Raw genomic sequence first — 14,352 nt, 5'->3', positions numbered from 1 at the left:
ATTTGACAATGGAGGAGGAAGGCCAACACAGGAGATGAGGAACAAATGAGGTTTCATCCTTGACGAAACAACATTGGTACAAATTTATGAACAAAAAAAAAAACTACTAGGTTTTTTTTTTGTTCTGTATGCAAGTGTCTCTACAGCAATCCTCCATAAATCACATCCTCATGGAAGTTATAATGATCCGTTTTTGTGGAAACTGTTTTAGCGATGTGTTCATCAACTGTTTGGTCATTTTGGAGGATGAAGCCAGTTCAGTGATCTCGTGGTTAAAGAGCAAACGGGGCATTGAAGGGGGCGAAATAACAACTCAAACACCAACGTCGCTGGTCGCTCACGTGCCACACAGACTGCTGGAGTTGTGATGTCTGCTGATGAAGGAAATGGAGACCTTCCTCCTGGGAAACCGGTCCTCTAAACCTCTCATTTCATCCCTCAGTTTGTTTGTAACTGTGTGCGGGCCGAGAGAACGCGCAGTCCCTGCACGAGTGATGTAATAGACCTATTGCTGGTGTTAAGAAGCGCACTAATAGGATTTGACTTGTGCTCTTTAGGCAGCATGTTGATCTTATCAGCTGGTTCTTAAATCATTATCGCTTGTGCTTGACGTGATGGTTTCTTTGGTATGCTGTGCCATACCCGTCTTTTACGTGATACTGATTTTAAACATTGTTCACATAGTCGCCTCATTTCATTTTTCACGCTCTGTTGAGTGACGTGTAGAATATCTCGACACAGTCTGTGGAGCAGAGATGAACTTTGTCTGCTCGTCATAAATCAGTCACTCATTCCCCACCGTAGTGAATTTTGGTTTCTCAGGCTGTTGGCGCAAATTACTCAACTCGATGTTAAAGGAACATTCTGTACATTTCAGTCCGTGTGTGTGTGAGTTTGTTCTGGGACGCGCCATACGTTTCATCCACATTCCCCTCGGAAGGAAATCTGTGACTAAATGCCCTCATTTAGGAGTTAATGAGCTGGATCGGGGCGGGCATGCAGAAAACAGAAACCCACCCAAACATGTCTGCATGAAACCCCCTCCGTCCTCTTTATCTCTGCATCATTTGCTCTTAAGACTCACCAACAGTCCCCACAGTGCTGACTTTGTGTGCTCTGTCCCGTCTCCTCAAGAGCTCCCAGAAGACTTTGCAGCTTAGCTATTTTGTAGTAGTCTAAAGGCTGTGTTTCGGGCCGTCGATGAGCGTCTCTTTACCTGACCCCTCCGATGGTTTGTTACACAGAACCAGCTGAGAGGCCAGCCATCATTGAAAACTGGGGTTGGGGGGGGGGGGGGGGGCATGAAAAGAGAGCTCTGTTCACCTCACACTTATGCCACCCACACCCGAGCACACATCCTGTGCAAACATGGGCAATCCTTTTCCCGCCACCTCCTCTTGGCTTCCTCCATCTTTCCCTGTATTCCATGACGGTCTTTCTCCTCCATCCCCTCCACCTTATTCACCACTGTTCTCACACACACACACACACACACACACACACACACACACACACACACACAGACTACCTCTTGTGCTGCTGAGCAAACAGTAGCAGTTGACCACAGCTCTCTTTTTTACATCACAAACTACTGCCTTTTCCCCCCCAGACCTCGCCTCTCCTTGCTAAGTGGTGCACTATGTAATTGCTGAAGTATTGCTTTATGTATTTTTTAATGTTTGACACTTTGCTTTCTCTTATGGTCCTGGTATTACTCAGCCACACCAGTAGTGGAAAGTAACTCATTAAGTTTGCAAAGGATGACGTCTATAGCGTCATCATAGTGCTGGTTTGGTTTCAAGTGTCACCAAAAAGCACACACACACACACACACACACACACACACACACACACACACACACACAGAGCATCCACACCCTTATTATAAACCTGGAATGGAAAACTTACACAACCTCGCAGCTAGACTATGTCTGCAGTTATTGGCCTTTTCCAAGGGTGGGTACTGTTCTCAGTTTATACTCTCGGCTCTCTTCTTCTTCAAATGCATCCAATGCAAAACAAATAAAAATAAAAAGACTTTTCATCTCCCTTTTAACTTCTCTCCAGAGTCGGGTTGCTGCTCGTTAGGTTCAAACTTTGACTTCCCTCACCTTATGTGTAAACTGTGCACACCTACATTTTGTGCCAGCAAGTGGCAGTGTTGCTCTCACACCTGAGTTGTGTCTGGACTAGTTTGTGTGTGTGTGTGTGTGTGTGTGTGTGTGTGTGTGTGTGTGTGTATAAAACAAGGAATGTTCCTCTCACTACAGCCAAACACTGTTGTGTTACACTGGAGCTGTAATCTGTTGGTAATGTTTTGGTTTGCTTGAGAAATGTTCAGAATTTGATCTGCAGTTGGGAGATCAGCAGGTTTAGTGTGCGCGCGTGTCCTAGCTGCAGTGCCAAGGTTATCTTATTCTTCCCAGGAAAAAGCCACATTCTTTTCCTTTTCTGAGGTTTATTCGAGTTCTGGGAAGACGCGTAGCCTTCAGTAACCTTTTCTGTTTCCTCCAGCAGTGCACGAGGCGTAACACATGCAAACACCTACAGTTATGTGCAAGTATAATAACTCGAATATCACGAGAGCCAAACCCCTCTGCCGAGGAAGACAGTTTGATTTGATCAAAAGCTCCAGAACAGCTCGTAAATGGACCATGTGGTCGGACTGTTTTCTCTAATCCTGTTTCCAAAGTCGAGAATGAACTCGGAGGAAATTAACTCAACTGTAAACACGGCTTATAAGCGGTTATCTTGAATCCTCTCGTCTGTACCCTTCAGCGATTGCTTCTCTTCACCTCTGTTTACGAGGTATAAGTCATTATATACGTGCACCCATCAACACTGTCACTCCTTTGTCATGTGATTAATCTCTCTTTTGATGGAGTGACCGTATAGCAGGAAAGAAAGCCTCATTACTATTCCACCTGCAGGCCTGAGGAGAAAGTCACTCACTGGCCGTGCTGTCTATGAACACCTGTGATGCAGCAGCATGTGACCAGTAGTTCCACAGGTTAGCCTCCTCGCCTCGTGACCTTTCCTCCTCCGTCAGTTCCCTCACTATTAGCTGACCTTGCACCTGATCGTTGGGGCTCACAGGTGCGCCCCTGGCTGTGTGTGTGTGCGCCTTTTAAACTTGACAGACAGGTGTTTGGCTGCCCAGGTGGCGAATTACGGGATGGATCGAGACTCTCTCCGGCTAAGGAATGTTGGGGGGAGGAGTGCAGCGAGCCGCCAGGGCATGCTGTGACAACCTCCCACATTGAGCCAAACTCTCTCACTCCTCTCATCCCTAACTTCTGTTATTGCTCTCTTCGTTCACTCCCTTTTCTGGTCTGTTTTTGCCCTCTCTTCACCCATCTCACTTAACTAATCTCAACTGCTCCCCCTTTCTCACTTCCTGTTGCCTCCTCGCATCCTCCAATGTTCCCGTTCCCGCTAATACGATGGTGGTTAATCTAAGCGGTGTCCATGGAAATGGTCATTTATAAAAGTCTGGACACAAGTCTGGTATTTCTCATCTCCTGTCTTCCATCTTGCTAAAGCCCTCTCTTCCTTTACTCATAAACCAGTCAGAACATGGCCTCCTGTCTTCCAGTCATACTGGGCTACTCTCTCAATTTTGAGTTGGCTCCAGAAAATATGCAGAAATAGTTCAAAATCTGATCTAATCTGACTTCCGATTGGATTATGAGCGCAGTGAGCAATCGGGCAATAGAGTAGTCTTCCTTTGTGCCGTTGCTACTGTTAAATGGAACATGAGGTTGACCCTTTATTTGTCACACATCGACCTCCCAAACAAGAACAGCCAGATCAAACCAAAGGTCTTAGATCTCCTGCTCTTGACCTCCTTGAGTTCACTCTTCCTCTCCTCTCCTTTAGTTCGTGCAGGCTGCTTGTGCAGAGAGCGACGGCGTGTCTTTGCATGCAGCCCTTCCCCGACAGGAATGCAGAGCAAAGGAGAGATGAAGCCAGTGAAGAAAGGGCCACACATGCAGGGAGAGAACGAGGACTTCAACTCCTAAAGGGTTGAAAGGAAAGAGATGGGTCAAAGAACTGATATGATAGAAGAAACGTACTCTAAGCCATTACGTTCAGAGGTGGACTCCCGTAGGCCCAGTTTGATGCAGCATATTTTGGCCCAGGTTTTTGTGCTCACATGCTGAAAACATGAAGTTGGTTTTGGGGCCTAGATTGGCTGATTCTCCTTTTTCTAGGATCAGTTCTTTCATTTTTCCGGATGGAGATGATGGCACGCCGATAATGTACTTTTGCTATCATATTTTTTTTATTTTTTTTTAGCTGTGGCAGCAGAAACGGCTCTCTTTTGTCTCACTGCATCGGTTGCATTGCTGGTTGGGTCGCTGGGTTCAGTGTGCGGAGTGTCTCCTGGCCCCGCTGACCTTTTTATCTGGGCCTATGGAAAACCCCCTCGGCACTAAAGGCCTTCAGCCTGCAGTGTTTTCACTGGTTAAGACCTTACCTAAACACGCCACACCACTCCCACACACCCGGAGCGCAATGCCAAGTGAAGGTCTTTTACAGAGCAACTTGGAACTGCTCTGATTCTTCTTTATTCATTCTGGTGTCGACGCGGTTGGCTGCCTGAGCCGGGATCATTTTGATCCCGGCTATGATTGGCTGGAGATGTGCTTTTGGAGGGACCGAGCTGTTGCCAGGCCCCAAGGCGCATCTGCTGCGGTTGTGACTCATCTGCTGCTGGCCTGGAATCAGTGTTTTCTTTGTCTCAAATAGGTGGAATGTCCGCTGACTTTCAAACCCAACCTGTTGAGCCGGCCGTCCATGTCTCTCGGCAGCGAAGAGAGCGCTGCAAGCCAACTCGCTTTGTCCAAAATGTCCTTATCATTTGGGTCAGCTTGCAATGTTTTAGTGTGGGTGTTGTAGTTGTAACAGTCCAGTGTCTCTTTCCTGTGTCAGTAGTTGGCTAAAAGTGGCTGCAGTTTAGTTCTTGAGTTTTTTAACATACCATTGTAACATTTTTTTCTGCCTCCTAACTGGTGCGTTATGACGTCAATAACAGTAACGACTTGAATGACTTGCATTCTGCTCCACCCCAGTCTTTATCTTCCTTGTGTTATCTGTTGGTGTGATCAGTTATTGCTCTAGTTATCGTGCGCATTGTTACTTCTTCACTCATCAGATTAAATCTCAGCACATCCATCACTCAGCCATTGACGTCACAGTCTTTCAATGAACAACCTTTATTTCTTCTCCTCCCTCTCTTTTTTATGAGTGATGTGTAATTAAATCTTGTCCTTTCTGTATCTCCGGGGTAGCTGTCGTTAGATGAGGGCAGCTTGGTATTACTGATAAAAGTAATCTAGTTATGTAACACTTAAAGTTTTTAATGTAACCCCAAGTATCCCACAAATAAATAAGTAATCAAAAGTAGGCTTGCTTAAACTTAAACTCTTATCTGTGCCACTGTGCTCCATACGTCGATGCGAGAAACATCTGGTTTGGTGAGAGCAGGTGGCACATGAGTGAGGCCATGTCTTGTCTGCTTTGTGGAAGGGAATGCGTCCGTGACGTTAGCAGAGAAGAAAGAGTAAAACCCCGTCCCTCCAGACGATGGCATGTGGCCGTTGGTTTCCATCCACGTCAGACGTTGCGTAAGAGGGTCGACCGTGTCCTCAGTGGCACCGCCTCCGTCTGTTCCGTTCGCCTGCAGATCACATAGCACGAGTAAAACCACAGGTGGGACTACACGTTACCTGTTCAGCCAAAGACAAGAGGCCGAGGCAAAGCCCCGGTGATCTTGAATGGACGTCTTCTATTTTATATATATATATTATATATTATATATATATATATATTATATATATATATATATATATATATATATATATATATATATATATATATATATATATATATTATATATATATATATATTATATATATTATATATATATATATATATATATATATATATATATATATATATATTATATATATATATATATATATATATATATATATATACTGTATTTATAGCGGCCGTACAAGAACTTCCTTTAGTTTGAGTTTGGTAAAGTTTTAATTTAATCAAAAACTTAACAAAGTTACAAAGCTGACCAGACATTTGATGACTATTTGCACTACAGTTTTCACACTACAGTGCAGCGGATGCATTTCAGTTGCTATGAAAAAAAGCTTTGAACTTTTTACACTCGTACTATATACTACATAACCACCACAAACCCCTCTCATACCTGCTCACAGTCTCATATCCCCTCACCAGCTCAGTGACTCACCTGCTTGCACAGTCTCTGATTTGTGCATACCCACATACACATGTCATGACCCCCCCCCCCCCCCTCTCTTTGCACTGTTCTCTGTATTCTTTATGAGCCAGGCCAGGCCGATGCTATATTTAGCAGCAGGGGGGGAAAAGTCAGTGCCCTGTTCTGGTCTCTCTCTCCCCTCCACCCCCGGCTCCTCACCGGGCCCCTGGATCACCCAACTCCACCCACCAAAGCCCAGCCCGGTGCGCACTAGTGTGATGAGAAGGGGGGGGGGCAGGCAGGCAGGCAGGCAGGCAGGCAGGCAGTCTCTCTCTCATGCAGGATGCGGGTGCAGCGAGGCGCCTGTCAGACCCTCTGCTCCTTTTTGATTCTTTCAGATCATTTCTTTGGATTATATTTAAACATAAACAAGCGGCGCCTCAGAGGATCCAACAGTAAACACTACACACACACACACACCTTTGCACAATCAAATGTCATACTCTCATGCACATAAGCACAGTCCGCACATACAACACCCTCAACAATCTCTTTTATCTTCCTCACTCGGCTACTTGCACCCAGCGCACATAGCTCCACAGATCCCGTAGATTAGTGTGTGTGTATGTGTGCGTGTGCGTGTGCGTGTGCGCGTGCGTGTCCAGGCTACAGCAGCACAGCCGGTCCAGTATTTCTCACATCTGCAGCTCCACCATGGCCCCCCACAAGTGTTGTCTGAGGAGACAGAGAGGAAAAACAGACTTGTTGAAGAAGAAAGGGAGACCATGAGAGGGAGAGGGCGAGTCAAACAAACCAAGAAAGGGAGGAGAGATGTGTGAAGAGAGCAATGGGGGAGAAAATAAGAGAGGACAGTTGAGAGGCAATAATTAGAGGGAAGAAGGAATGATGGCTCTTGTGCGTCCCTCGAATCCCGTTGTTAATTTCCTCATGTTCATATTCATACAAGTGTTATTGGCTCAGCTCTCTGTTGACAATTTAATGTGAACTCACATTGTACACTTAAAAGCATGTCCATAATATGAAGCTTCTAAAAGTATTGTTAGAAACGATTCCCTCGCCCCAGAGAGCTCCAGATATTCCTGTGGATCTCTCTTTAGCTCTCAAACTGGCTTAGTTTGATTCCCTCACTGGTTCCTCAGCTTTGACATGTTTGAACATAACATGACCGCTGCCAGCCTCACATAGTTGGACTCAGGTTCAGAATCAACACGAGGAATGTCGCCCCACAGTCAAGCTTTACACTTTTTTATAAAGTTGTGTGTTCGCTACCTTGTAGCGGGAAACCATTTTTTTTCTTTTTTTTTTTAATCCCACTTTTTCCTGTTTTTACATTTTATTTGTTTATTTGTAGTTTAAATTGCTGCTCTAACACAATGACAATTGTTTGACACAATGTCCACTTACTAGCTTTTTCTGGAGCTTTCAACCACATTCCACATCATTATCAAATGAGTTTGCTCATTTTGATAATGTGTATTTATAGTGACAAAATAATTACAGAAGCCGATGAGTTATTTAAGAAACCCACTTAGGGTCAAAGCTGTATCATTAAGTGCTGACAAACTAATATATTGGAAGTGACGTATTACAAGCTCTTCTCTGGGCTGCTATAAATATGTACCTTTATTTTTATCCTGTGAAAGTCATGCTTATGTAAACTTGTTCGACAGAAGACAAATAAAATGTAACACCTTTTTATTCCACCGTGGTCCGCTGTTTTAAGCGGATCACCTGTTGCTACATTGTAACTACACTCAGGGGAGATGTGGACCACGTCCACAGGGGCAGACTCTAACGTCACCGCGCCCCGCCCACCAAGCTCTCTCCTTTACGCTGATTGGACGACAGGGGACAGAGAGGGAGGCCCTTCTGTAAACTTGACAAAGTTTTCTTTCTGCCGCGTAGTATGAGAGTTAGAGCTCCAGATAAACCCGACCCTGGTGCTATTCGGACAGACTTACGTTACACCTGAATACTCAGCGGAGATAGTCTGACGCTATATCTACATGTTTTAAACTATGGTTGGAGATTATTGCTCATTTTCTGGAGACAAAACTGACATGCACTCTCAGAGAAACTCCAAAAACGGACTAAGTTGCAAGATGGTGCTTCAGGCTGTCGGGAAAGTACTAAGGTAAAAAACTCCGCTCTTATTTTTAACTTATTTATCTGCTAATAACCGCGGAGTCGAGCCCGTGAATGTGACATTTAAAAAATATTTTCATGAACGTTTGAGGGACCAAAAGAGAGTCGTATTGTCAAAAGAACATACCGTGTTATACGTTTGGTAATATCTCGTGTGATGCTACTTTCTCCGCAGAAGCCAGACACCTTGTTGACTGTACGTTTGTAGTGTAATTTATCTTCAGCAGTCTTATGACAACGTTACAGCGGTCCAGTGACTCTGACACATTACAAACTAATAAACGTAAAGCCACATTGTGCTCATTGCCCGCCTGTAGCCTGCCGGAGACCAAATGGAGGAGACGTGTGTTTAATATCTGTTTGACTATGCCTCCGTTACTCATCCTGAAAGATAAGAAGCGGTCTCCTCTTCAATCACTGAAGTATTAGCGTGCTCTGGTTCCGGGGTCACAGCAATTTACCAGCCGGACGTGTGTAGCCTGAACGCCTCATTCCTCCTGCAGCTCTAACGAGACTCAACAAGAGGAACGTGACACTGTCTCCTCCTCTAGTCTGATTCATTATTTAAAGCGCCTAACTCACGGTTTAGCTTAAACAATCTAAACAGGAAATTATTTTTAAACCAGAGCTCAAATTGTTTGAAACGTTTTTTGTTTTGAATGAAAACACTCGCCATACTGCGCTCCTTTCAAGTTAAACTAGCCAATTAATACTAATTGAATCCTACCTCACAGCATCCTATTTATTGGCTACATAAGAATACTTTTGTTGTTTGTTTTTAGGTTGTTTTCTCTTGATGGAAAGCCTTTTGACTTATATTTGAATGTGTGTAAAGATGCTGTGCACATTAATTATTGCAGCCGCCGTCTAAAGGCCACAATGTGACCGAGCTGACATAAGACGTAAAAAAAATGCATGACCCAATTAGGAGTGTTAACGGCATACAAAGTAACACAAACAACAACCCCAGTCATGATTAGTCCCCGTGGAGAACCGATGCAATTCAAGAAGACATGCCCTATGTCACAGCAAATATTTAACCCAGTTAGTGTGTGTTTACCCTGTATGTGGCATGTGAAGAAGACACGCAGTCATTATGAGTGTGTTAATGCGTTTAAAAGTTTCCTCCTCCCCGAGTCTGGGGACAGGTGTGTTCTGAAGCAGCAGCCCGGAGGGCACGTGCCTTTTTAAAAAGCTGTTGTCTGTGAAGATGTGGAGCGAGATAGCGAGGAGGATATCCTCCATCTTAGGATCTCTTGAGAGACTGGAAGCAGGATGTAATGGACGCAGCAGAGAGTGTTTGTTGTACAGTATGTTATGTCTGTTGCAAGACCTGCAACAGGTTGAGACGAGTTCTGCACCTTCCTTTTTTCACTCGGAACTCAACCGCCTTACTCGAGAAATCAGCTGGTTAACCAGGAAATTCACATTTTAGGTTATTTGCCTGGAAGGGGGGGGTTTTCACAAATGTGTGACGTCTTCAGGAAAAAGTGAACAAAAGAAAACACGTCCTCAAAGTGAACACGGTTGCATAGTTTTGGGGTTTTATGAGTGGGTGGTGGGTGTCGTAGACCTGTTTATAGCTCCACATCTAACCAGTTTCCTCCTCCACTGAGAGGTTGAATACCGTTTGCTTGGATGCAGGTATGAAGACTGTAAAAACATAGCTTACGATAGCTTTTAACAGTCCCATGATGAGAGTAAATGTGTAGTTCTATACACTCTAAAACGCTTTTTCAGAGTTTTTTGCTCATCTTGGCTTCTTGAATACTTAATGTGGGGAACAAATCCACAAACCCATTCCCTCTTTTTATACTATTTGATTCAGCCACTTTTCAGATGGACTGGTTAGATTGGATCAGTGTGGAGAAATAATTTGGCTCATATCATCTACGTGGTAAATCGCTTCCTGTCATGCCAAAATCAATGCCGGAGCGCGAACCTTCTTCCACCACAGTTCTGTTTGCCAAGTGCTTAACCGGGGGCTCGGGTCTTATCTCAACCCCAAACCCCATTTCCTGTCTCACATGTGCGTTGTGATGTTGATGAGGCCCCATTATAGTGCAGGCAGGGGGTCCTCACGTACTCTGCAGGCCTGAGGGCCACTGAATGGGATTAAGCACAGGATGACAAGGGGAAGAGTAGGTAGCCAGTGTGTGTGTGTGTGTGTGTGTGTGTGTGTGCGTGTGCGTGCGTGCCCTTAGGCCTGCACCTTGGCTTCAACCCTCCTTTACTGATTTACAGTGCTGCTGACGCCCCCGGTGATGCTACTGTTTAAGTGGTGGCAGCTGTGCATTCTTTGTTTTTGTTTGCCCTGTTATCTCCTGACTTCAGAACTAAAACTGACGGTCACTGACTTAATTACTGAATGTGTTTGTGCATCAGTACCCTTTTTAAAAAATACAAAACTTTGACAGAGCAGTTACTTTGTAGACGTTAGCGCTGCGAGGCACAGCCTCTGGGTTAGTCCATCCTTAACTCGGTCTCTTTTTAGCCCCATAATGGCTGCTGTGGTTTAGCTTTGGTGGGCTCAGACAGCCTGCTCTCCTCTGTCTGTGGTTTTTCGGGGAAAAGAGCCATTGACTCTATTTAATTTGAATCCTGAAATAGATCAGGAGGCCAGGCTTGGAGAAAACCGATCCTCCTCACTGAAGCTGCTCTTTTTTTACAAAATGGCAGAGTTCATTCACTCGGCTCGAGTCTTATCGGCTGAGATTGGAGCGATATCTTGTTGCTATTGATGTATTATAAACCCTGAGTAGTGTGAATCCCACAATCGGTTGACAAAGGAGGGAGCAACCTCCTGACATTTGATTGATTTGGTCTCTGACCCATCAGGTGTTTGCTTCTAAAGGTCAGTCAGAAGTGTTTGATTTCTGTGGTGCTCCTGGGAAGAACACCTCTGATGTCTGTGGCGCTTGTTATCTCTCATCTCCTTATCTTAGATTTTAGATATAGGATCACATTTGCCCTTCCTGAATGGTTCGTTTTCTTTTTTTACAGTTTCACTCAAAGTAAATCCCTGAGGCCACGAGCCGTCTTCGGGCAGATGGCAGACTTCTTTGTTGTACTTGCCGCTCACTCTCGCAGATTGCATGGACTGCGTCCATGCGGCAGTAGATTCAGAATGCCAATTCAAGCAACAGTTGTGCAATATCGGGTTTGGCTTTTGCACGAGCCGCAGACGTACGGGGAAAGTCATTACACGGGTTTTGTTAAACCGGTTTCATAGTTAAGTTGTATTCATTCACAGAGAGTCCCAATCAAAACACAAAATCCAAGGCCTCTGGTTCTTTAAGTCGTAGCGTGAGAATTGTTGTTGACGAATGCATGAGGGGGGGGGGGGGGGGGGGTAGCTCTTTAGCAGCAAGTTGTAGTATTTTAGAGAAAGCTCTGAGACTAATGCTCCAGCATAGCTGTGTAATGTGGCCTCGAGTGATTCCAGGATTAATTGGAACCAGGTTCTGCTAATGAAACGGGCTCAGTGTACCTGCCAGAGGGCTGCTCCTCTTTTCACAAAGTCTGTTTTTGGGAACCGAGTTTGTTCAGTGTTCTGCAGGCTGCACATACAGCAGCTGATATGTGCACCAGTCTGAGGCCAAAGAGATGCAACTTTCACACATTGAACCAAGACTGCGTGAACACACGAGGACTTGTCGGACACAGACTCGCTCTCCCAGACCAGACAGGGCTCGCTTCTTCTGGATTTTCTCGAGGTCTCTGGTGGGATCAGGCTTGAGACGCAGCTGTTGTGACCAGCTGGGTCGGCCGTGAAAAGGGAGAGGGGGGCCACGGCCAGAGGTGTGTGTGTGTGTGTGTGTGTGTGTGTGTGTGTGTGTGTGTGTGTGTGTGTGTGTGTGTGTGTGTGTGTGTGTGTGTGTGTGTGTGTGTGTGTGTGTGTGTGTGTGTGTGTGTGTGTGTGTGTGTGTGTGTGTGTGTGTGTGTGTGTGTGTGTGTGTGTGTGTTCATGAAGCTGTAGGGGTGTATTAGTTGGGTACTGGTGTAAGGGGAAAGGTAGTGCTGCTGGGAAAAGTGAAAGGGATAAGAGAGTACAGCTAGCAGACAGAGTTGAACAGCTGTCGGGTCAGTCACTCTGCAGCACTGACCTCCGTGTCACCCGACTATACGACCCTATTTCCTTATTGTTCTTTCTATTGCAGATAGACACCAACATGTCTGTCTTCCTGCTTCTAGCCCTCCGCCTCTTCTTGAAAGGTTCAAAAGACATTTTCTCATATCTCTTTGTAGATTTGTGTTATTTCAACAAGCCCAACCAGGTTTTCTGGATTATCGGTCCGTATGAGAGACTGGTCCCTGTTGGTGCCAGGCGGGCTGTGGCCGTACCCCCGACTCGGAGACATGTGCCTGGCCCCTGTCTCACTTCCCCTCCACTCCTGCCGTCTGGCCTGCCCTGATCTGGTGAGGGAGAGAGAGGCATCTGCTGCCTTTTATGGCAAAGACTGGCCTCAGAGAACTTCACCAAGAACAGAAAAGGCTGTGTGTGTATTTGTGTGGGTGTGTGTGTTGCTGCTAAAACAGACTACGTACGTATGAGGGGAGGAGTGCTGGCAGAGAGGAAGTTTTCTTTATCCTAAAATAAACTAATGGCTCCAGAATTTCACCTCCCCTTGCCACACAAATGTTCGCAAGAGGTGGAGGAGGCGTGTGATGGAAAATGATGAAATTGCTGAGGGAAAGAGGCAGGAAACGGCTCAGTGAAACAAAATGTTTTAAAAAGGAGGAGGGGGTAGATGAACTGATTTGAACCTTTTTTCTCTGAAGGGCTTAGCAGAGCTGACGGTATCTGTGGATGAAGCTCCATCCCCGAGTAAAGCTCTTTCACATGATGGAACATGTAGCTCACAGTGCAAAACCAAACCGACCACATGAATGTGTCTGTGCCCTCATGAGCAGGAAGAGGCTTTTTGTCTGTTGTAAAGGGGGAGAAGGAAGCAGACGGAGATAAGGAGAAATGAAAGCAATGATACAAACTTTAATTTTTAAAAGGAAACTTTAATTCAAATTTGAGTGAGAGTAGAGGTCATGGCGTGAGGAAATGGGAAGCTGATGGTACAGGATAATAGTTGGGAACGGAAAGACAAAAGGAAATGAAAGGGCAGAAAGAGATGAAAAGAAAGGACAAGGATAGAACTACGAGGCCTGAAGCATTTGAGCCTGAACAATAGGCCGTTTGGACCGGTGAGCCTGCAGCCATGAAGAGGAAAGAGCACCTACAGGCCTAAAAGAAGAAAAATAAATAGATAAAGAAGAGGTGCAAGACCGAAGGAAAGAGCAGAGCAAGCGGAGAAAAGAGGTGAAACAGAAAGTGGCCGCTCATTAATAATTAGCCTGCAGTGTATACACTTGGTGTCCTTTGTTTTTAAATGAGGACAAAACGTGCTCAGGAGCTGCGTGATGGCAAGGTCCGAATACCTTGATGAATCATTACCCAACAAATGAGAACCCGAGCAGTGTTGGTCCTTCAGATCGCAACGTTTTCACAGGAGGCCCGTAGGCAGCTTACCGCCAAGAATATCTCCTGACAGCTAAATTAGACAACAGCGCGCATATGAAGGAGGCTTAAACATTGACAAAGTCAACGGCTTGCGTGCTCTTAATGCATCCACATGTTGACATGCCTTCCCTTGTTTGCTGAGGTGGAAAACAGGGCGACGCTTCCTGGAGAGGGGAATTAAGCGGAGGTTTGAACACTGTGCTTTGGCAAAGAGGCCTTGTGCTCCACAGCTCTGTCATGTTTTGTAAGTGTTTATTAGTTCCCATGGATATCAGCTGGGCCTGTGTCGATCTACCTCCTCTCCTCATTCCTTTCTCCCCCTTCTGTTCTCTGTCCCGTCTTAATCTATTTCTAATGTGTCTGGCTGAATGTGCACCAGTCTTTGCAGGAAGGTCTGGTGATAGTCGCAGCAGAGCCCGATTGAAGG

General features: G+C 45.4%; 1 protein-coding gene across 3 annotated transcripts in view; it reads left to right on the top strand.

Moving 5' to 3' along the window:
• The window catches only part of LOC142947313 (MOB kinase activator 2-like), a 53,442-nt gene that overhangs the window by 28,602 nt on the left and 10,488 nt on the right, over positions 1–14,352 (top strand). The window contains exon 1 of one of the 3 annotated variants that reach the window (XM_076088808.1): positions 6,367–8,399. The exons of the other annotated variants lie outside the window; for them this stretch is intronic. Coding sequence (XP_075944923.1) covers positions 8,284–8,399 — 116 coding nt within the window. The 5' untranslated portion in view covers positions 6,367–8,283. Of the gene's footprint in view, positions 1–6,366; positions 8,400–14,352 lie in introns of those variants that run through there. 3 annotated transcript variants of the gene reach the window in all.

This window comes from Anarhichas minor, unplaced genomic scaffold (assembly GCF_050575085.1).
Source record: "Anarhichas minor isolate MPS153535 unplaced genomic scaffold, ASM5057508v1 ptg000011l, whole genome shotgun sequence".
Classification (NCBI taxonomy): Eukaryota; Metazoa; Chordata; class Actinopteri; order Perciformes; family Anarhichadidae; genus Anarhichas; species Anarhichas minor.
This window is presented reverse-complemented; position numbering and strand designations above follow the sequence as displayed.